The sequence below is a fragment of the Salarias fasciatus genome, chromosome 14 (genome assembly GCF_902148845.1).
Source record: "Salarias fasciatus chromosome 14, fSalaFa1.1, whole genome shotgun sequence".
Lineage (NCBI taxonomy): Eukaryota > Metazoa > Chordata > Actinopteri > Blenniiformes > Blenniidae > Salarias > Salarias fasciatus.
In genome coordinates this window covers 12,507,239-12,530,559 of record NC_043758.1, presented here as the reverse complement: position 1 = coordinate 12,530,559, position 23,321 = coordinate 12,507,239, and the positions used below count along the sequence as shown (strand labels likewise).

Genomic DNA, 23,321 nt, shown 5'->3' with positions numbered 1-23,321 from the left:
TTTAGGTGCTGCATGTTGTTGGAACTGAATTAAGTTTGTTCAACTTATTTTGAATGATATAGATTATGTTTCAGGAAGTGAAATGTGTGTGTGTCAACTATTTTTTTTAAATCCTGCCCGACTTTAGATCTTACTCTGAAAAGATTACAAATAATTTTAAATTACATCAACATTTTTATGTGAACTGTGTGAAATTCCAAGTGTTTATTGATTTTAGTATCAGAACATATTTAGACATTGATTCTATTGAACAACTTTATACTTGAATGGTATTTTTAAGCTGTGATGGTTGAATTAAAATCTTAAGCTCATTTATTGCCCTCGTCCCCTTCCTGTTAAAGTCACGTTTCATTTCCACCTTAGGAAAGCACTGAATGAACGCCATAAAAATTTGATTTTCTCTGATAGATCTTCCAACTGGAAACTGGATCGGAGCGTGGTTTATTTTTCCTGTCATGACCCCATCCATAAGTTATGAGATACGGATGCTAAATTATAATATAGACAATAAATTATTAAAAGAGAGTTACGGGAGTAAAAACAGCAAAGCAAGAAAAATCTCCAGACCCCGGCTTGTTGAGTTCTGCTGAATTATTCAATGAATGATTAACTCAAGGTACACCGTCATGTCTTAAGTGGTGCACCAGACATGCAGCCCAGCTTCTGTCTGTGTGCGAGAGGGTTTGCCTTGACAGTCTCCGTGCACGCCCTCGGGTTAATCATTGTGCCGCTCCGGTAGCCCGCCCTTCTCCCCCGAGACGTCTCTGTGGGAGCCGCAACAGCTGTGTCGGTGTAAGTCACCCCAGGACTGATCGCTGCCGCACACACACACACACACACACACGCACACACACACCAGACTCAAGAGAATAGAGGCCAGGCCATGAGGTTGACGATTTGCCCCATTACTGTCTGCCACCCATATATTTTTATAAAATTACCTGTCAACCAGGAGTCTTCTCATTACCCTAATGCTTTTTATTAAAAAAAAAAAAAAAAAAAAGCTCCTGTGAGGTGACTTGATACTTTGATAAGTGATTTTTAATCGGAGCGTTATTAAAGGTTTCTGGAGGAGAAGTTAGAGCTGAGGTGCCGTGTTTCGTCTTCGATCCTCGCCTGTTTTCGGCAGTCAGACTCTTGCATTTCAGCAGCAACGGTCCAGAGGCTGTTGTGTCTGATCTGCACGTCGCTGCGCAGAAAAGCGTCGAGCGGCTCGTTTGACAGCCAGACAAAACAGGAGCTCCGTCTCAGGCAGCTGCAACAGGTAGCCAGCTGACAAAATCTAGATTGTAATCGTTGCTCTGCGCCAGCATCCACCCGACGCCAGACGATACGCCTTGATGGAGTGAAGCTGGAGAGACTGGCTGTGTGTTGAGAAATGCCTGTTTGGTGACAAAACCCCCTTTTTAAACATGATATGCCCTGAACCTGCAGGCTGGGACTCTGTGTGGGACTCTGTTATTAGGGTTCAGTGCTGCACTTGTGCGTTATTGTAGACTGAACAGAACTGGATACTTCTTACATTTTTTGTCACTAACTGTTCAGAAACTCTAAAAATAGTCTCTCCTACAATAAATGATATTGATACTAATAGGAAGCTGCTGCATCAGTACAAGTCTCATTCTGCCGCACTTAGGAAACCCCGGCTCTGGAATTTGACGTCCCATTCTTCCTACGCTGTGTCCAAAAGAATCTTCTGAAAAATATACGGAACTCATGCCACTGGATTATGTTATGAAAACAAAACAACGAGCAGATGCTGAAGGTTTGCTGATGACTGCGTTTTTACAGCCCTGAGCTCTCGCTCATGACTTTGAATAGTTTCGAGCCCATTCAGACATGCTTTGATGCTCCCGTGGCACGTGGCTGTGCGCAGCTCGCAGAAACACAGAGATGGACCGACTGATTAAACCGCAGTGGAAGAGGGAGCACATCTGATGACTGACTTAGGGAGTAAATTTTAGAGCGGAACGTGAAGTTCAGAGGGAGCAGAGCACGTGCTGTTTGCGTTGCGTCTGAGCGTCGTTGCTCTGCAGCGGCGGCGGCGGCACACAGAGCCGATGTCCATGTTGTGTGGATTGCTGCGCGGAGTCATTATTTACCGCTCCGGCTCTCAGGTTGTGTGTCCTGATTGCCTGCGGCCCGCCGCCTACATCATACGTCTTCTTGCGAGTGCACCTTCACGTTCCCATGGCAACCGGCACCAGCGTAACGATCAAACAGCCACAACATTATTTCCAAGTGGTTTTGGTAAAAGCAGCTCTGTGTTGCACATGACTTCATCACTGTATTTTCCCCTAATGTTGCCCAGAATTTAACCGCAGAGTCACTGGACTTCAGAAATAGAAAATACCCTCGAGTGTTATCAGTTAATCCCTTTTTTTTTTTTTTTTTGGTAAGACATGGAAGATTCAGTCCTTAACAGTTTAATGAAATCAGCAACTGTTTTGGGATTTTTCAATTTTTGTGGAATGAATATTGTGCCTTGTTTAGTATGCATTCTTAGTTTGACCGTCAAGGTTTAATATCTGATAAATACATGCGAGGTGGGCACTATGCATATGCTTGACATTTACCTCAAGCAAATTAATCACATTATTCACAGTAATAATGGAAAATGCCTTGACAGTAAATGAGCAGTTCTTTGTTTGTTAAAGAGAATGAGAGGTGTGCACGCTTACTTTGCAAATTCAAGCAGCACTATTGGAATACCGTCTCATTGAATTAGAATAAATCTCCACTCACGTGGATCAAATGCTGACTAATCAAACCAACGCTCCTGATTTATCAATATTTAACATTTATAGCAAATAATACTTTGAATCTGCTCTTCTGCTGCTTCACCATCATGCACCGCTGCCACTGCGCCCCAGCCAAGGTCTTCTCTGCAGGAGGCTTCACCCCAGGACACAGACACGTCTTCCACTTGTGGGACTCAGAGGAAAAGAGTCAAACCAGGATCTTTATTTCTCCCCCATTGCTCCGTTTCACTTTGAAGAAGAGGCAGTGGGAATGATGGGGAAGACAGAGGGCTGTGCTGATGAGCGGAGATGTGAAAGGAATGAAAGCGTAGCAGTCCCCTCCTCGCACGCACGCACGCACGCACGCACACACACACTCCAGGGAGATTCCTCTCTCAATTGCTGCATGTAGATCCATTAAATCCTTCAGAATGCCGCTCATCGTACCTTCATGCGTCTTTAGTTTGTTTCTAACTGTGCATTTTCAGCATTAGTCTCACTTCAAAGGCTGTAATTACTGTAAAAATTGTGAGCAGCTACATGTTCATATGAGAACAAAATTGCTCTTTTTTTAATCTGCAAGTTTTAGATGAGAGTCAAACAAGAAATGTTAGAAATTGATATTTGATCTTTGCACATACATATTTTACATATTTTTCTGATTAGAGTATCCATTGATAGTTAATGACAGCTGGTTGTCAAAAACAAATCTTAAGGATCAGTCCAAAAACCACAAACAATATGGTTTCCAAGAATATAAAATAAAAAGTCACTGTCAAAAGCTAGAATCACACCTATAATTCCTTTTTTTTTTTTCAAAAAATGTAAAGGTCACATGCAGATGATTTGTTACCCGTTAGTTTTTTCCAGTTTAGTTCTTTTTTTTTTTCATGCAGTGTGTTACAGAAGCATAGCAGCAGTTCATAAAAAGACATTTAAAGCTATTTTCAAAATGAAAACCCTTTGATTCCAGAACTTTTTTATTTATTTATTTATTTATTTATTTACTTTAGTGACAATTAAGCTTTCATATTGTGTGTGAACTTGAACAAGGTAACACTGAAATATTAATTCCAGTACTAATAAAACTACATTTACAAACATTTGTGGCATTTTATCTCAATATCAGTTTTTTATGGATAGCCAGAGCAACTGCTTCTTTTTTAAAACATGCTAATTTAAACATGTTGAATGTGCTGACATTATATGTGCATCACTCAGATTTACAACCAGAAGAGCAGTATTAGGAGCGCGTGCGTGCGTGTGTGTGTGTGTGTGTGCGCGCGCAAAAACTTCAGTAGGCTGAAATCTGTTCTGACACAGCAAATGCTCTAAAATATTCATGCTTCAGAGTTTTGACAGTAATCCCGTCTTCATCGCACCATAATGTCAGTGATGGCGACGGTGCTGACACGCTGATCACTGACGGCTGCACTTCTGCTCTAACCAGCTGAGATTTGCATGTTTTCTGTCTCAGAAATGCCTCTTGCCTATGAATTTATTCATTTATGGAATTATTGACGCCGAACCCATCGTCCTAGTGTCCCGAAATCATGCCATACATAAACACCCTCACACACAGCGGGATTTGGCCCGCTCTGTTCTGGCTGTATGACAGGTATTCTGCCTGGCAGGGCTCACAGAGTCCCGGTCACACAAGTAGGAATCCCAACAGGCGCGTGTGGACGCACTCTGCTGTGAACTGATGTACATAAAGAGTCTGGTCTGTTTATTTGTGGTATTTGTTTAAGCAACTGAGGTCATTTGTCTTCATCCTGGTCTCTGCGAGTCTCATGCTGAGCTTTTCCTGCGGTGTGATTCTCTGTGTTGCAACCATTTGTCAGGTTTCAGCTGTAAGAGACTTGGATATGTGGACAGGTGGAGACGGGGAATCAAACCTGCAACCTCCCGTATGAGGGATGGCCTACTCTGTCAGCCGAATGTTCATACACGTGTTTTTCTTCAGAGAGGGAAACGGTTGCGGAAGCTGTTCTGGATTTTTTTTCTCAGAGCCAGCACCTCAGGAATAGCAACACACTCACCAATAAGCCATTTCCAAATCCTCACCACAATCAAAGCTGAACAAGATTGAGGAGAACGCCTTAATCTTGCGGCTGTTTGCAAGCCTGTAGTTTTGTGGCGCGTATGCAGTCCCAGAGCTGTGTGGGTGTTTTTTTTTTTTTTTTTTTTTTTTTTTATGCCTGCTGATGGCCTTCTGTCCACTTTGCCAGAGTTGTTTGCAGCTGCGCATGTCAAGTCAGCGATGCCTCTCAGGTAAAGATTACATAACCAACATCAGTATCACTGAAAAAAAAATATTTTTCTGATCTTTCAGTGCACTGCAGAATGATTCTTCCTTCTCATAAAATACACATAAACCAACAAATTTGGCGTGTTATGTCAGGATATTGAAGCCCACTCACCAGGTACATTTTGGTGCATCGCCTTCACAGATAAGCAGCAATTTTTTTCTCAAATTTGTTCGAGAGCCCAGAATTCATTTGTTAATGTTAATGTTGGCACAAACAGTGTTTTATGTTGTTTTTACAGCAACTACAAGTTCTTCAACTGTTTCAGGGATTCTCATGAACAGTGTTGCCTGTGTGAATGAAGTTAGGCTGTTCTCGAGAATGCAATGTTGCGTTATTTTATTATTTTTTTTTATATACATGAACTAGAGAAAGTGCTCCTCCAACAACAGGTTTCTTGCTTCCACACTCTGTTCTGACTTGCAGTGTCAAAACTACAGAACACGACGGTCTGCTCTTCAAGTGACGTCATTCAAACATTGCAGAAATAGGCTCAACTCCTTCTGACATTTCTGAGAAATCAAAACAATTCGGTTCAATCTATTATGGAAAACCATTTTGTTTTTCTCTTCTTTTCGACTTGCTGACAAGGCAGGATCACTTTTGAGTGATGAGTGTCCCGTTTTGACTGTTTCTCTGAGCTGGTGTTTTGGCAACAGGGCGCCGTCTCCACAGCTACACAACAGCGTACTTTCAGCCTCTGGTTAACAGGTGTAGGAAATGCTCTGTTTACAAAATATTTTGTAGGCTTTCTTGTTATTCCTTCAGTTCTTACTACATGTTCATTTTATTCAGCACTTTGTATCAGGAGCAACATCTTTTTTTTCTACGATTATGATGCAGTGGCAGGCAGGCACTTGGAGTCAATGGGGCTCTCAGAGTTTAGCTGTTATTGCTTGTATTTCTATTAAAAAATATATATATATATTTGTGGGAGGTGAAGCCCGGGCTTGAAATCCGTACCGGCGCCTCTGGCTTTGGTGCCGATCGACACTTTGCTGGAGTAAAACGGACACTCACAAGCACTGACCCCTGTCCACCCCTGCCCTCCGCCTCGCTGCTAAAGACAGCGTTGTTATGCTTTGTGTGGCAGAATATGCGGAGCCTGATTGATTGGTATTGATTGGAACTGTATTTGCCAGACAGTAATGGGCCTCCCCCTCAGGACATTATGTCTGCTGATTTCACCCGCCCCCTCTCCCGGCCCCACTTCATCCCTCTCTTTATGCCCTACTTGAAGAGTCCCCCTCCCTGCTGTTCTTAAGCCCCTTGACCTCTAATCATAAAGCACAGGCTCCTTCACTTCGCCTCTGGATTTCGAACGGTGGCAGATGGAGACAGGTTGTGAAGGAAACAATAACGAAACAAAGTCAGTGCGTCTTTTTCTGCAGGAAATTATTCATGAATTAATAAAACCAACTGTCATTATTCCAGTTCAATTTCTTGCACATCATTCTTTGTTCAGTATTCAAACTGATAAAATTCTGCTAAAGATACAAAATTCTGCTTGTATGCAAGTTGGTCTGTGTGTGCAGACTTGTTTACAGTGCAGATAGACTGCCTCGGGCAACCTAGTTGAACCTCCTCACAAGCCATAGACTCGTCTGTGCGAATTGCCCGATGAGTGTGTAACTGATTATTTCTGCTCTGCAGAATCACACAGACAAACCCCCCCCAATCATCAGCGGCACGGTGCTTTTGAGACACGGGAGTAAAAAGCATCCTCTGTTGGGTTACACTGGGGCACATTTGAGCTGATTCTTTGTATTATATAAATGTTCTCTCTTTATGCATGAAAACTATGATCAGAAGCCCCAAAAGAATGTCGGCCTCAGTTTTACAAAAAAGCTTTCTCTTTTGTGTGTTTTTTTTCCACAGCGTTAAGTGCTGCGCAGTAACATCAGGGCTCACCTCACTTGCGCACGACAAGGCAGAAAAAGGTAAAATAAATACCGATGATCATGAGTGTCTGTGAATGTTGTCTCACTTTAAAGTCGGGGTTGGGCTTCGGTGTTATGGGTCGTCTGTGACATAGTTGTTATGTGTTGTTATCAGCAGCAGCCTTCTCTCATTTCATCCTGCATATGAGCCATATATTTGTGTCCTAATGAGGGAAATAGTGTGATCATTTACGAGTTTTCTTCATTGTTGTGCAACTCGCAGAGTTTAAGGTTACTCATACATTTCCAGAAATCTTTCTTTCTCTCTTCTTGACCAACATCCATTATTCATTCGCACAACCACACCAAGTCCATTTACATGCTGCATCAAGTTAGAAAATAGACACTCCCCAGTCAGAAGGGCCACATTTCTGTTCCGGTCTTGCTAACATTACTTTAGTCACCAGTTTCTTTCCACTGTTCCTATCAGTTAGTTTGAGTGGAACGTAGACACACTGCGACCCGCGGCTCTCTTCTCTTTGTTTCTATTAGATGATTTCTGGCGCATGCAGTAGGCTTGAAAAGTTTTGCTTCATGTTTGATTTTTCTTGATTGGTCAGATATTTTTTCAGACCGTATAACAAACATTAAAAGAATTGCGGACTGTGGGCGGGGTCACTGTGTTCATGATATTCAGTGCAGCTGCTGGATGATTTGACATCTGAGCCTCACAATACTTTGCCAGCAGGTCTCTGCTTTGTGAATAAGTGTTTGATCATCGTAGTAAATCCCCTTCAGCTCACACCCATGTTCACCTCTGCTCATCTCTGATTTCTCAGGAAAATCTCAGGACGAAGCAGAATTTTTGGGGGGGTTTTTTCTAAGTGCAATTGTGAGTTCGCATATTTCTGATTCTTCACTACATTCCCGTCACCTCAGTGGATTTTTTTCTTTTCAGTCTTGTTTTCTCGCCATCGTTCATCAAATGCGTCTCCCACTGACAAACTTTAGGTTACTTACGTAACCCCGGTTCTCTGAGTAGCATGAGTGAGTGTCTCACATTGGGAACGCCTACAGCGTGACCTCATCAGAAGCTCCTATTGCACTCCGCCAGCCACCATTGGCTGGAGTCAAGCGCGTCAGTGTCAGGGAGGGTGGAGACCCTCCCCCTATAAATAGTCCTGACACTGCGCTTCCCGTCATTCTAAAGACACACACCTCTTCTCGCTACGAAGAGCAAGGAGGGTGGTCTGGTGAGACACTCACTCATGCTACTCAGAGAACCGGGGTTACGTAAGTAACCTAAAGTTCTCTTTCATAGCATTCGTTTCGTGTCTCACATTGGGAAAATCCTGACTCCCGGATTGCTGTGCAGATGTTACGAGGCAATGAGCACCCCAAATCCAACATCACTGGGGCTGCGCCAAATTAAGCACTGAATGCGCCAATGTTGGAGCCGTCACATCAAGCCTGTAAAATCTGGCGAAAGTATGTGAGGAAGCCCAGCTCGCAGCAGCACAGATCTCCTCAACGGAGACCCCTCTGAAAAGTGCCCATGAAGTCGTGAGACCTCTGGTAGAATGCGCACGCAGGCCCTCGGGAGGCTGCAGTCCCTTGGCATTATAAGCCAAGGCAATAGCCCCCACAATCCAATGAGAAAGCCGTTGCTTCGAGACCGGCCTCCCCAGTCGGCTCTTAGCCCAAGACACAAAAAGCTGGTCACTCTTCCGACAGCTTTTCGTCCTGTCTATGTAGACCCTTAAGGCTCGCACCGGGCACAACATATGTAGCCGCTTCTGCTCATCGGAGGAGAATGGCGGTGGGTTGAAGGACAAGAGATCAATCGGAGAACATGATCCCAACACCTTAGGCATGAATGCTGGGTTGGGCTGTAAAGTCACTCTTGCATTCCCTGAGGAGAACTTCGTGCACGCTTTGTGTACCGACAGAGCCTGAATCTCACCCACTCGTTTAGCCGAAGCAAGACACAGCAGTAAAGCCGTCTTCAAGGCCACGAATTTCAAATCCACCTGTTCCAGGGGTTCAAAAGGTGAGTCTGAGAGGGCATCAAGCACCAAGGGGAGGTCCCAGGATGGTGCCAGAGATCTGCACACCGGAAGTTTACGGCGTGCGCCCCTCATAAAACGGCAGATCAAAGGATGCTGACCTACTGTCTTCCCCTCGAAGCCAATATGACAAGCCGAAATTGCTGCCAGATAGACCTTTATGGTGGAGAAAGCTCTTCCTTTATCCACCATGTCTTGTAAGAAAGACAAGATCCCAGTCACAGAACACTGGAAGGGAACCTGATGCGAGTCTGAGCACCATTTTTCAAAAACCGACCACTTTCTCCCATAAAGGGTCCTCGTTGACGGGGCCCTAGCACTCTGAATGGTCTCAATCACATTCAGGGGAAGGCCCACAGTCCTCAGATTAAACCACTCACAGGCCAAGCCCACAGAGCCAGCCTGTCCGGGTGAGGATGAAATATTTCTCCGCGCCCCTGAGACAACAGGTCCCTCCGGGTTGGCAGGGGCCAAGGCTCCTGATACAGGAGCTGAGTTATCTCCGCCAGCCAGTGCTTTGCTGGCCAGTAAGGCGCTATGAGAATCATCGTAAAGCCCTCCTCCTTCACTCTGACTAGGGTAGGAGAAATCAGAGGTATCGGGGGGAATGCATACAGGAGAGTGTGAGGCCACTGGTGAGTCAGTGCGTCCACCCCCAGAGGTGCATTCTGGTCGTGAAGCGAGAAAAACAGGGGACAGTGAGTGTTCTCTGACGTTGCAAAGAGATCCACTGATGGTCGCCCGTAACGCTCCCAAATCAGGCTCACCACATCTGGGTGAAGCCTCCATTCTGCATAAAGGGGGTTTCCCCTGGACAGGAGATCTGCTCCACAGTTCAGAATCCCCGGCACATGAGTAGCTTTCACGGACAGGAAGTGTCTGCTGCTCCAGACAATCAGTCTGTGTGCCAGCATGTGTAACTGCAACGACCTCAGGCCGCCCTGTCTGTTGATGTAGGCCACCACCGTGGTGCTGTCCGTCCTGACTAACACATGATGTCCCCTCATGAGAGGAAGGAAGTGTTTCAGGGACAGTTGAACAGCCATCAACTCCAGATAATTTATGTGGAATGAGCGCATGTGAGGAGCCCATGTCCCATTCACCGCTCTCCCTTCGAACACGCCACCCCAGCCCACTAGGGAGGCGTCTGTCGTGACCACTTTCCGGCACGTAATAACTCCCATTGGCACCCCCTGAGTGAGGAAGTTTGTGCTTCTCCATGGGACTAAGGCCGCTGTGCATGCCACAGTGACTCGCACCCTGCGTGCGCCATGACGGCGTGGGTCCAGCTTGTGAGAAGCCACCCAACGCTGCATTCCCTTCATATATAGGCGTCCCATTGGCACCACCACCAGGGCTGAGGCCATCAGTCCCAACAGACGCTGGCAAAGCCTGAGAGACACAAATTTTCCCCTTTGAAAAAGGGATAAACAGTCTCTTAGCACCTGTAGCCTTTCTCCAGTCAGTCTCACTCTGGCCTGAGCTGAGTCTATTAACAGGCCTATGAAAGTGATTTTCTGACAAGGAAGAAAAACACTCTTTTCCAGGTTCAAATTGAAGCCTAGATTCAACAGGTGTGCCGTGAGTTGCCTTGTGTGATCTGCTGCCTCCTGGTGGGAGGATGCCGCAACGAGCCAGTCGTCGATGTACGTTGCGACGCGGAGACCCCGCCCCCTCAAGGGTCCCACCGCCGCCTCCGTACACTTCACGAACACTCTCGGGCTCAATGACAGACCAAATGGGAGGACTAGATATTCGTAACTTGTCCCCTGAAAGGCGAACCGAAGATATTTTCGGTGTGGTGGGTAAATTGGGATGTGAAAATAGGCGTCCTTGAGGTCGATTGAGGTGAACCAATCGCCCGGTCGCAGAAAACGCAGCAGGGAGGCGTGCGTTAACATCCTGAATTTGTATTTCCTGAGGTGACTGTTTAGATCTCTGAGATCTAAAATTGCACGTTTGCCGCCACCCCCCTTCTTGGGAACCAGGAAATATCTTGAATAAAACCCACTCTGGCAGTGTTCGGGAGAAATAATTCTTATAGCTCTTTTTTCTAGCAGAGCAGAAATCTCTTCCTGCAGAAAACGAGCGGCGTCGCCGTGAGCTTGTGACTGAATTACTCCCCTGAATTGCGGAGGTGTTACAGCAAACTGGAGCCGGTATCCCCTGCTCAGTGTCCTGATAACCCACTCCGAGTCTGTGCACTCTGACCAGCCTGCTATTTTCAGTGACAGCGGGCTGACAGGCCAATCTGTCATGCATGGAGTACCGGCGCCCTCTAGCGGCATCGCCGCGCGGAGCTGCTTGTTCGGTACTGCGCATGCGCGAGCCGAGACTCGCGCCACAGGCCCGTCTGTGCCGGAGAGAGGAATCACTCCCTCCGGGACATGACAAGTTTTGTTTTTCAACACAGTTTTTGTTTTGTTTTTCATTTTTTGTAACTGCGCCCTCGGCAACGTGCCTGGATGCGACAGTTGAAACATGTTTAATGTTGGACAATGTTGACAACATTGAGAAGCGCTTGTGAGACGTGTTTGTGGACCGCTGGGGGATTCCACCTGCTGGACGCTGTCTCTGCTCCTCTTTATGGGGCGCTGAGCCGGGTCGAACATCCCGACATCCAGACGCCAAACGGAACCGAGCTTTGTGAACCTGCTCGTGAACGCTGCTGCCGGCGGAGCGAGCGGGGCCGGAGAGGGGGGCCGGGCCACATCGCTCCCAACTTCTGGGGAGGCTAGGCCAGCCGCTTCTTCCTCCTCACCACCTGAGTGGAGGTGGAGGGAGGCTGATCAGGCTGAGATCCCTCCCGTGTGGAAGCCTTCCTCTGCCACGGGCCTCTCGGAGGCTGCGCTCCCGGCGGGGCCTGGGGTGCAGGCTGAGGCTTCGGCACCCTGGGGACCTTGAAAGCGGGTGGTGGTGGCCGAGCCGCTGCCTTGGCATAGGATTGGCGGGGAGCTGGAGGCGTGGAGGACGGCGCCCTCCTCGGCAAACACAGCTTCAAGGCTTCATCCTCCCGCTTTTTCTCCTCACACCTCTTCTGCATGGAGGCTACTGCCGAGCCGAAGAGACCCTGCGGCGAAATAGGAGTATCGAGGAGATCCTCCTTCTCCTTCGTCGTCAGGGTGGTGAGGTTTAGCCAGCGCGCCCGCTCCTGCAGAACCATCAGCCCCATCGCTCTGCCCTGTGCCTGGATCGCCACCTTCTGCAGGTGGAGGCAGTGGTCGGTGATGATGCACATCTCCTCCCACAGTGTCGGGTCTGGCGCGGCTGTCATCTCCTCCTCCAGCTCCGCTTGGTAAGCCATCAGGAGGGAGGTTGCGTTAACAGCCCGGGCTGTCAGTGCCGCCGCTCTGTACGCCTTCTCCGTGAGGCTGGACTGGAAGCGGTCTGCACTGTTTGGGAGTGTGCACCCCGGCGAGGACAGTGATGTTTTCGGGTGGAGATGAGCCGCCACCACGGGCTCCACCGGAGGGATGTTACGGAGACCGTGATTCTCCATCCCCTCGCAGTCGAGCACGGAGCTGCCTGCCACGGGGTGTTTCTCCCTGTATGGCTTGTCGCGCCACGAGACAGTGAATTCATCCAGCAGCTCTGGAAAAATCGGCAGCAGCTGCTTGCCTGATCTTTTCACCTTCGGCAACCTTTTCCCATCAAAACGGGAGCGCGTCACGTCAGGCTGCGTTTCAGGCCACTGGATGTGGAGCTTAACCGCGGCGCGTTTGCACACGTCCTGCAGGTCCAAGTCCATCACCGGGGAAGTGGAATCCCCGTCTCCTGCCGGAGCTGTCATCGTGGTTTGGGGTTTTGCAACCCGGCCCGACAGAGCCAGTGGAGAATCATCATCTTCCTCATCTGTCATGAGGAGATCCGATCCTCCGTCAGAGCCGCTGTCTGCCACTTCAACGACGTAACCCAGCGGACCTGCCGTGAGGTTGGAGTCGTCAATGGGCAGCGGATCTATAAAGTCGAGCTGGTCCCCCCAGCTGGGTCCAGCCTCAGCTTCGGGGGCCACCTCCATGAGATCCGTCGGCTCTTGCCCTGCTGCGGTGGAAGCCATTACCGGGTCGCCACCGGACAAATTCGTTAACCGAGCCAGGCGGCGACGAAGCACTTTGAGGGAGAGGCGAACACAGTGGATGCACTCTTCCGCGGACTCAAAGGCGGCTTGGGCATGTTTCAAGCCGAGACACACGACACACATCGGGTGAGTGTCCCAGCTCGATATTTTATTACCGCAGGGGCAGGCTTGCGCCTTTGGTTTAGCCTCGGCTTCCGTGGCGGCTAAGGCGTTAGCCATGCTCACCTGCAGCTGCAAAGCTGTGAAGCGGGCTATGCTGCACCGGCTAACGCTAACCTGGCTAGGCTAGTGGGTAGCGGGAGCAAGGTGGAAGTGTTGCGACTTCCAGGGGCTTATAGCGGGAGTATTGCTACTCTTCCTCAGTGTTAGCTGGTAAAGCTAATGCCCCTGAGTATTGCTACTCGGGAGTGTTGCCACTCGGTTGTTTCTGCCGTTGAAAATATTGCTATTTTCGCCAGCGGCTCAGACTACTGTTTGGAGACAGGCTAGTCTGAGCAGTATCACTCGGCTTCTGTGTCAGGCCGAGAACCCAGCGCCCGGCGACCGAGTCTTTCGCTCGTTCTGTGGACGGTTAAGCTAGGTCCCGGTGAAACAGCTAGCGCAAGTGAGGAGGTACGGAACTTCTGCTCGTAGCGAGAAGAGGTTTTAGAATGACGGGAAGCGCAGTGTCAGGACTATTTATAGGGGGAGGGTCTCCACCCTCCCTGACACTGACGCGCTTGACTCCAGCCAATGGTGGCTGGCGGAGTGCAATAGGAGCTTCTGATGAGGTCACGCTGTAGGCGTTCCCAATGTGAGACACGAAACGAATGCTATGAAAGAGAACCAGTGAGTGATGACCGGCGGTGTGGGCTGCAGCCCGCCATCCTCCAGCTGGACGCCAGCATAAGACTTGTTACATCAGCATCTGACTGTGTTTTTTTTTTTTGCTAAATGAGGCTTACTGCTTTCTATGCATCTTATGGTCTCACTCCTCCTTTTCACCTTGTCATCATCCTCCTCCTCCTCCTCCTCCTCCTCCTCCTCCTCCTCCTCGTCTTGTGTCAGTGTTGTGGGACAGCAGCCTGACGGACAGACAAGCAGATGGAAGTGACATTAGCAACATCAGCGAGATTCAGCCACGCCATGTAGATGAGAATCAATGGAGACAATGGCAGTGAGGACGGGACGCTTGAGGAAAAGACATCAGGGGAAGAGTACTCAGAGGGCAGGACCGCAGCGCAGTAACACTCCAGTCTGAGAGTGTTCAATGTTCCCTCTGGATTACCCAGAAAAGCCTAACAAACCTAAAATAAACCAAAACTGTGGCTTTCTTCCAGCCCAGTGTTTGATATGTTCCTGTTGGTGGAGTTACAAGTCATCCCAGTTAAATTAGCTCTCTCTGATCTCCCTGTCTGCCAATCATTTAATGATATATTGAACTGACTCGTGTCTCTCCAGCGTCGTTTTAGAATACAGAGTGGTCCTGAGGCCAGATCATGTGCAGGATTTCTGTCGTGTGTCTTGTACTTCCATCCATCCATCATTCATCTACTGTACTGCTTTATCTGAGGCAGGGTGACGGAGGGGAGGGGTGGGGAGACGCTGGAGACACTCCAGACCGACTTGATTGCTAGAACTTCACAAGACAAATGACACAAACTAAACCCACACATGTACAAGAAACAACATGCAAACTCAACATAGAAAGGCACTGCGCTGTAGCTCAGAATCAAACCAGAGAATGAGATTATACTTCAAACACAGTTTAGAGAAATTAGCTTTTACTGCAGGGCGGCTGGCTTAACTCTTCGCGATACAGTAAGGAGCTTAATCATTCAGGAAAAGTCCGCCTCCACGTTCAGAAGACTCGGTACAGTTGCTTCAGGTCCTCCTCAGCTTGCTCCCTAATCAATCCCACAAAGTCACATCTTGATTTGCGTCTCTCTCTGCTCTTTTCTTTATAAATTTCTCTGAAAGGTTTCTTCACTTCCCCTTTGAGTCAAAATTATTTGGTAAGACTCTGATCAGTGTTACTTGGTTTCAGTGTCTTCCATATCTACAGTTTATTTTTATTTGAAGGGAGCTTGGTGATTTTAAATCTGTTGGTAACTCTTTCTCGCTCTGTCCTCCTCCTCTCGAGAAGTCGTGATAGAAGGAATGCTGGCCGCTCCGTCCCCTGACTCCCTGCCAGCCCTTTATTGTGGTGTCGTGCTCTGCTCTGCTCCTGTCTGCCGTCTGCCAGTCATATGTACCGCCATCTGTTCTTCAAACCATCCCATAATCTCGTGTATGCTCTGGCATCTTTGGCTTTATTTAAACTGGAACTGCTGCCTGTGTTTTATGTGTGGTGACATTGTTGTTGTTGTTTTTGTCCTTAAAGCAAGTTTACTTATTTACTTTTTTTTGCATCATTCAGACAGTTATATTTAAGTTTGTGTTTTTCTGTTTTGCTTGTTTCACATCCTTGCGACAACACATAACATCTTTGTCGCACTCACGTCTGCTGCAGTGCTGTGACATGCCAGCAGCAGCAGCAGCAGCTCTGCAGTGACTGCACTCATTCCTCTGCAAGCTGCACTCCCCGGCTCGCTCTGTCATTACTACCATCTAACCAGTGTAATTACCAGCCACGGTGTGTGTTTGTGGTGCATGGGCCAAGCCTGCATCATGCAGGGCAAGTCGGAGCGGGTTTTTTTTCGGAGGGAAGAGGGAGAGAGGAGCATGAATGAGAGAGCCAGAACAGGGGAGGTACATCCTCCAGTGTGCTAATTACTGTATGTGAGTAATTAAACGGCATTAAATGTCGCCGCTTTATCTTCTGATGTCTGCGCCAGGGCTGAATGTGTTTCCCAATTCTTACTGCAGAAGAGGAAGATTCATGCTCTTTTCTTTTTGCATTTCTCTCTCTTTTTTTTTTTTTTTATACAGACAAGGATCGTATTTGTTTTTTTATGCTGATTGGCTAAGAGCGTTCCTCAGATTACTAAACTTTCTATACAGAATATTTCCAATTGATTGTATTTTCTGTGACCATCTGAAGGCGTTTGTGTTCTATGTTAACCTGGACTCTTCACTGGTATTAAGGTTGCCCCCTCTCCCCCCTGAGGAATGGCTTTTCTTCCCAGCCTTTAAAAATGTATCCCGTGTTTTGTTGCCATTTTTACTCAGACAAATGTAAACAATTGTTAGGATAATTTGCTTCATACACGAGTGTCTGAAAATGAGGCTGTCTGCCGTCGTTCGGGTGTGTACTCTGCATTTAGACTCCTGACACAACAGCGGTAATGCCATTGTCTTGTCTTAATTGGTGGTTTTAAAGTGTTCGGGCTTCTCCTGACAGCCCTTCAGCTGTGTGTCTTCACAGAAAAGTCTGTGTTTCAAAGCTTCTTCCTTTTTTTTTTTTTTGTTTAACCCTAAAAAATTTTCGAGGAGTTATGATTTTAAAAAGAAAGCAAGCCAATAATAGATTTTTGTGAAAAATGTTAAAGAATTCAGTTTGTTGTAAGAGTAAAACAAAACATAAGTGTGATAGCCAAGATCTGACAGAATGCAAATGTAAGGATTTAAATTTTTCCTGTCAAAACCATCTTCCTTGAGAATAAAAGAAAAATTATTCTCCTTTTCTACTGCTTCACCAGTCCTCCCTCATAAAGAGCAACATACTTAATAATAAAAAAAACCGTACGTAAATTAAAGGGAATTAGAGATGACAGTCTGGTTTATTTGACATTACTCTCAAAGCTGATGATTCTTCAGGAGAAACAGCACCGTTGAGCCTCAACAATATACTGAACAATACACTGTATAACAATACACTGAGTGCTCATATTGTCGGCTTCTTAAAGAGCGAAAGCTCATGGGGATGGGCTGAAATTAGTATTTGAATGTACACTTTCACTCTTTCATTTGGTTTGGCATTTGCATCTCAGTTCCCTCCTCCAGCAGCCTTGTGACTCGCTCACATGCATTTCATTCAGGACATATTTTAAACCTTTAATGCAAAGGTTCAGATCCCCATGCGAGAAGATTTCATCGTAGTTTTAGTGTCGGACTTCCCATGATTTGCATTCATGGAATAATGAGCTTCTCCGTCAGTGTAAACGTGTTTAGGGTTTGTTCAAGGTAAACTCCTGTTAGCGCACTAACACCTGTTAAGCAACAGCAAGCCACTCCAGGATTTAGCTTAAAGCAGCTGTAAGCCTCAGCGTTGCCTCACAAAGTCACCGACGTGTTTTCAGTCGAGTGCGAAGCTCAAGTCAGGTGTGTGTTTCTCACTGATGGGCTCTGACAGAAGTGAGTGATAAAGCAGACCACACTCCCTCCGTTGGCTCTCTCATCAGGGACCTCGGATGCATAATGAAGCCTTTCTGCAGCTCCTGCAGCTGGGGCGGATAATCTGGGATTGCGCCTCCGCGGTGGATCACAGGACAGGCCTCTGAATGAGGAACGACTCTGTCAGAAAGCATGATCAGAGCAGCGGTCTTTGGCCCAGAAGAGGCAGCGCTCCTCCAAAAACAAAGGCAGGATACATTTAGGCGGCCGTATGACTATAGGGGGATTCTGTTTGCTGTGAATGAGTTTTGTTGATGGCGCCCATGTGCGTGCGTGAGTGAATGAGTAATGCCGTCTCGGGGCCAGAAATGAATTCAGCAAGGACTCATAAAAGGCGCTGTGTATCATAAAACACACACGAACCACTCGGAGCGGCCTTGACACAATGAAAAGCTCGACATTATGCAAATTCTGCTTCATAATGAGACAGTCACCCCAGGAGCCGACATTTGTAGAAGTCACTAAAACCGAGGCAGCTGGAGAAAGACGCAGCAAAACTGCTCCTAATGTACACTTTGTGTCGTCTCCTAAACTCACAGAGAAAGAGTCAAATGCTCAGCTCCTCTTTTTACAGAATTACCTCCCCCGATATTTTAGCCTCAGTGGCTCCCCGCATAACAGCGGTCTAGAGAAGGAGCTTAAATTTTTACTGTGGCTTGATGTGGGTCCACGTGATTATACAGAAGTGTGTGTTTGTGTGTGTTGTTGTGGCGTTGTGTTTCTCTGCCGGCGGTTTTATCATATTAAATTCTTTAAAGTTTTTTTTTTTTTTTTTTTTTTGTTAGAGGAGTTAAATCCTCCCTGATTGACCATGAAGCGAAATTGTGCGTCTTACCGTTTGAAAGCCCGGCGGCCGTTTAACATTCTGATGTGAAAAGTGCTTCAGTAAGCAGCGTGTGACGAAATGTGTGGTTGAATCACATTTTGTGGTGCAAGAAAAGAAGAGGCTGAAAGAAAAAAAAAAAAAAAAAGAGGGACAGGACAAAATGGATCTTTGAATACATAAATAAAAGTTAGGGTTTTAAGAATGTGACCAGAGAAGAGAATTATGGGAAAAGTGTTTCTATAATATCACGGATCAGCCTGTGTAGATCGTCTGTGTGGATATTTCTGGTCCCTTCTGGAGGGAGAGTGAGGAGAGAGCTTTGAGAAGCTGCTGTGTCCTCATTAACAGCCCCGTCCTCACATTAGTGCGTGGACCACCGTGCTCGCACGCCGCCTCTGCTCGCCGTGACACCCAGCTGAGTCACAACCGCTCCGTAAAACGCATTCCCAGCCGCTCACTCTGACCAGCCGCAGAATTCAAAGGCGAAAGAAGCGAGGATCGTTTTGGACTGTTGTCTGGACTGATGACGATGACGAACCACATGAATCAGTCTGCGGAGTGTTTTACAACGAGTGCACATTTTCGTTTCTACTCATCAAACTTAAATCTGGCTGTCCCTCTGTATTCTTCCATCCGTGCATCACGAGGAGCTGGAGCCAATCCCAGGCTGTGGATGAAGGCAGGGTTCACCCTGGACAGGTCACCGGTCCATCACAGGGCAAATACAGAGAGAAAGACGGTCACACACACTCATGTTAACACCAAGGACAGTTTAGAGACGGCACTCACCCTCTGGTGCGTGTTTTTTAACTCTGGTTGAACTCTGGTCCATCCTGGACTCAGGGACACTTGTTTTTTAATTATTATATAAATCTTTAAGAAAAGATGCTTCTGTGTAACAAGTGTTTGTGTAAGCATTGATGCTGCGTTGTGGTCGTCTGGACTCTGCGTTCCTCTCATCCCTGCTGTCTTGACTCTGCAGTCTCTATTTCTGGCTTTATACCCGACCTTGCCCATGGGTCAGTCTGTGCTCCTGGCCTTTGCTGCTTCCCCCTTGTAATTTTATTATCCTTGTATCAGCTTAATAGCTACACAAAGCTACAGCCTTGTGCTGTTTAGTGTCCGTTTGTACAAAGAAACAGTATACCATGAGGTCTCTGCCGTGCATTTCAGTGGCTGCAAAATCACTCAGAAGCCGGCGTTTATGCTCTCGTATGACCCGAGGCTGAATAACCTGATTTACGTTATAGTGATGAAGTTTTAAATCTCTCTCTATCTCTCTCTCTCGCTTTTGGGTTGGGTTACTTTGTAGTTTGCTAATATGAGCTGAAGTGCTTCCGAGGTTTTAATCAGCAGCTGAGCGGCCGCAGCCGTCGTGTCCTGTGGGCGTATGAGTGTTCATGTGTGCATGCACGTGCACTGGAGTGCACCGCGCGCGTGTGAGATAATAATATCCCTTGTCAGCCTCCTGAAGATTAGCTTCAACTCAAAATCCTCCCATCATATCCCCTCACCTTATTTCCTGTCACTTGCAGTTTATCAGCGAATATTGTTGAGCAGTTTTGTGGGTTCAGTTAAAATTTTTGGTCTGTCGACAAATTTGGAATAATCCTTTTATTATTAAAATAAAAATTCTTCAGATCTGGTTCTCCTTTTAGAATCGTTTTCTTTCTGTCTGAATGTCTGAAAATGATTTGCTGGGATAATTGTTGCTTGCGGCCATACAGCCTACAACAGGCCCGATCTCGTCTGGACTCTTGGAATAATTGTTTTTTTCTTTATTTGTTGTTCTTTCAGATCTGCGTCTGGCTGAAAATAACCCCAGAAGAAGACAGTGGAGAAGAAGAGTCGCGGCTCTGGTCACACGGGTCCATCATGGCCCAGTGAAGACTTTCCCCAGACTGCTTCAAGGAGATGTTTGTGGGAGCTGGAGGCCGTTTCTCCTTCAGCAGAGTGTGTGTGGAGCCAAGCACCCCTGCTGACATGGGACGCCAGCCTGCTGCCCTTCTGCCCTGAACTCAGCCAGGGTGCCATGAACAGCTACAGAGACCGAGGGGTGACCTGCACCTCCTCAGACCTCCTGGACGGAGGGGGAGGAGGAGGAGGGGGGTTGCCCCAGCACACCCCGTTTCGTCACACCCCGAACGGCCACCCGGCCCCCGGCCCCCCAGACATGCAGCCGCGCATCTCCGTTCCAAAGATGGGCGTCCGGGCGCGGATCGCGGAGTGGCCGCCGCGCCGGGCGCAGTCCCGGGAGTCGCTCCTGGAAAACGGGCAGATCGGCGGCAATCACTATGGAGACGACGGCTCTTCTTCATTATCTTCCTCCGTGGTGTCGCCGGACGTCAGGCTGGTGCGGGGAGGGGTTGCCAGGTTACCACGACGCCGGTCCAAGGACGTGGAGTTCAGAGGAGGAGGGTTTGGTGGCGAAAGGATCTCACCGTTCAGCCTGAGGGCGTTCCCACCTCTGAGGCAGCGCTCCAACAGCGAAGTGACGCTGAGCGAACAGGACGAGAATGAGGTAGGAGGGAAACCTTTTCTGCTCCGCTTGATTTACTTTTTTACATTTTTACCTCAATTTATTGTATTATTTATTTCTATTATTGTGACAGATACTGAAAAACTGACTTATTGTTCTGTGATTCTGTCCAATGTTTGTTTCTTTTCTGACTTTTCTGACAGATTAATTTAGTTATAAAGAACTTTATTTAATCTTAAGGTGATTGAATGACAGTTCATAAAGTCCCATATGTCATCTGGTTAAAAAAGATGAACTTTTTAATACCTCAGATATTGAGTTCAGGAGGTACTGTGGGTTAGAAAACTTCAGTTTTAAAAACTTGGACCCTCAGGATTACTGTACACTTAGTCAAGACATCTGTTTTGCTTTATTTTGCACAGCTAAGTTATTCTGAGGTATTCTGACAGCTGAGATTTTTTAAAATATTAATAAACATTGCTCAGAGGAGTCCTTCAAAGTCTGTCCAGTTGACACACAGATGTTGTTAGTAGCGGTGCTGCAACATTTTAAAGGCTCCGGTCTGCAGACCTTTCTGCTCATCCAGTTGTTTAGTTTCAAAACAAAAACTATAATTAATATAAAACATATTGAGACCACCCACATTTTGAAAATTCAGCCATATTTGTTGAATAATCTCAAAGACAAGCACCATGTCCTCAAAAAACTGAATATATTATTATTGTTTTGTTTTTTTTTTTTTTTTTGTTTTTTTTTTCCCCCATTCGTCACAGGTGGAGGTTCGAGGAGGTGGCGGGATGGGGAACCGGTTCAGAGAGTACGGCAGCACCTCCTCCATCGACATCCAGGGCATCCCCGAGCAGAGCTTCTTCGACATGCTCAATCAGTTTCACCAGGAGAGGCCCGACCAGCGCAGCTCGGCGCCCGTGCATCTTGGCGAACTGCTGCGTGCCCCTGACTCGCCGCCAAGCGGACGCCTCCCCTCCGCTCCCTCGCCAGGTCCCCAGGGCGGGGACGACAGGGGGACGGGGAGGAAGGACGGCGCCGAAAGAGTCAGGAAGAAAAGCGGCGGCACGGAGTCGGCGCTCGGCACCTCGTCCTTGTTCCGGAAGCTGCGGAGCTCCAGCAGAGGGGAGCTGGACGGAGGCAGGGGAGAGACGGTTCCCGACGCTTCCTACAAACCGTGGGTGTGTCCCAAGAGCTTCGTCCACTTTGACGCGCAGAGCATCCTGTTCGACCTCCACGAAGCGGCGGTTCAGCGCGGCTTCGCAACCCAGAGGAGGAACACCGCCACCGGGGCGTCCGCCGCTTCCGTGTCCCTGTCCGTCTCCAGAGCCTCGGCTCCGAGTGCGAACGACCCCATCTACTCCAGCATCGAGGATCTGCCCCTCAGCCTCGACCCGGGCTCCGCCACACCCAGCCTGGGCACGGAGCCTCCCGACGGGCCTGGAGCCCACAGCGGGAGCCCTCTGCTCCTCTGCTGCCCCCACTTCCTCAACGAGACCGGGGGCCTCGGCGAGCGCAACATCAGCTTCCTCAGCTCCTCAGCGGAGCGAGGCGGAGACGGAGGAGAGGGCGGACGGGGCTGGCTGAGGAAGAGTAACGCCAGCGTCTCCGTGCTGGAGGTGCCGATTGAGCAGCAGGTTACAAGACTGGATAGACTGAAGCTGTACAGCATCGAGCACGTAGACCTCGGGGCCAGGTACTACAGAGACTACTTCCATGGGAAAGGTAGGTCAGAGTCACTGTGATGAAGATAATCGTCTCTGATGCTGAAGCCGCCTGTGTGTTATTTAAAAATCAAATAACTTTGAACGTTTACTTTCTTCACTTTGGCGAGTGCATAATAGAAACAGTCTGAAACCAAAGTGCCAGAGGAGAAAAAATAGAAGTTTTAAGAAGATAAAAAAATATTGTCAATAATATTTCAACTTTATTCTGACATGAAGAAATGGTCAGAGTTGAAGCACCAAAGCCAATTGGAAGTTGTACAGACGGTTGTACTGGTCTTCATTAGTTCCCTGCTCGTTCACTGGGGCTGAAATGTTTCCCCAGTTTGAAGTCAATAAAACAGCAGCTGAAATTAAAAATGAAACTATGTGCTGTGAAAAACTTAAGCTACTCTGTTAAATTATAAATTATTTAAAATGAAATTTAGAAAAGTATTATGTTAGAGTAATAACATAAAACTATCCGGATCCATTCCACAGTCCAGGGTAGTAAATGAATACTCTAAATGACAGAAATCTTTAGTTTCAGTCTTACAGTTGAGACACACTGATCTCATTTCACACTTTGACCTGCGCCTTTGTCGCTCGTCTGTGTGGCTTCGACAGCGTCCCTGTGGTTTTTCAAGCCAGAGTTTCTCCGGTGTCGTTCCCCACGTCCCTTCCCACAGCCGTTAATATCCAGCCGGGCTCGAGCGGAGCGGTGCCAAACTGGCAACACTCCCAGAGATTTTATTACTCTTGTACCTGCCACTGAACTGTTAGCAAACTCTGAGCCGATGATACACCACCTGCCGCCCTGCAGGATCACGGGAAGTACCGGACAAGACGGCCGGGCGGCTTTGTTTCACTTCTCGCTCTCAGTGACGGAGGCAGACGGCACGCGTGTGTGTGTGTGTGT

The 23,321-nt window shown here is 47.6% G+C and overlaps 1 protein-coding gene across 1 annotated transcript in view; it reads left to right on the top strand.

Moving 5' to 3' along the window:
* The window catches only part of sipa1l3 (signal-induced proliferation-associated 1 like 3), a 72,083-nt gene that overhangs the window by 24,438 nt on the left and 24,324 nt on the right, over window positions 1-23,321 (top strand). The window contains exons 2-4 of the mRNA XM_030107994.1: window positions 6,929-6,990; window positions 20,012-20,735; window positions 21,467-22,424. Of these exons, the coding sequence (XP_029963854.1) occupies window positions 20,247-20,735; window positions 21,467-22,424 (1,447 nt within the window). The 5' untranslated portion in view covers window positions 6,929-6,990; window positions 20,012-20,246. The remainder of the gene's footprint in view (window positions 1-6,928; window positions 6,991-20,011; window positions 20,736-21,466; window positions 22,425-23,321) is intronic.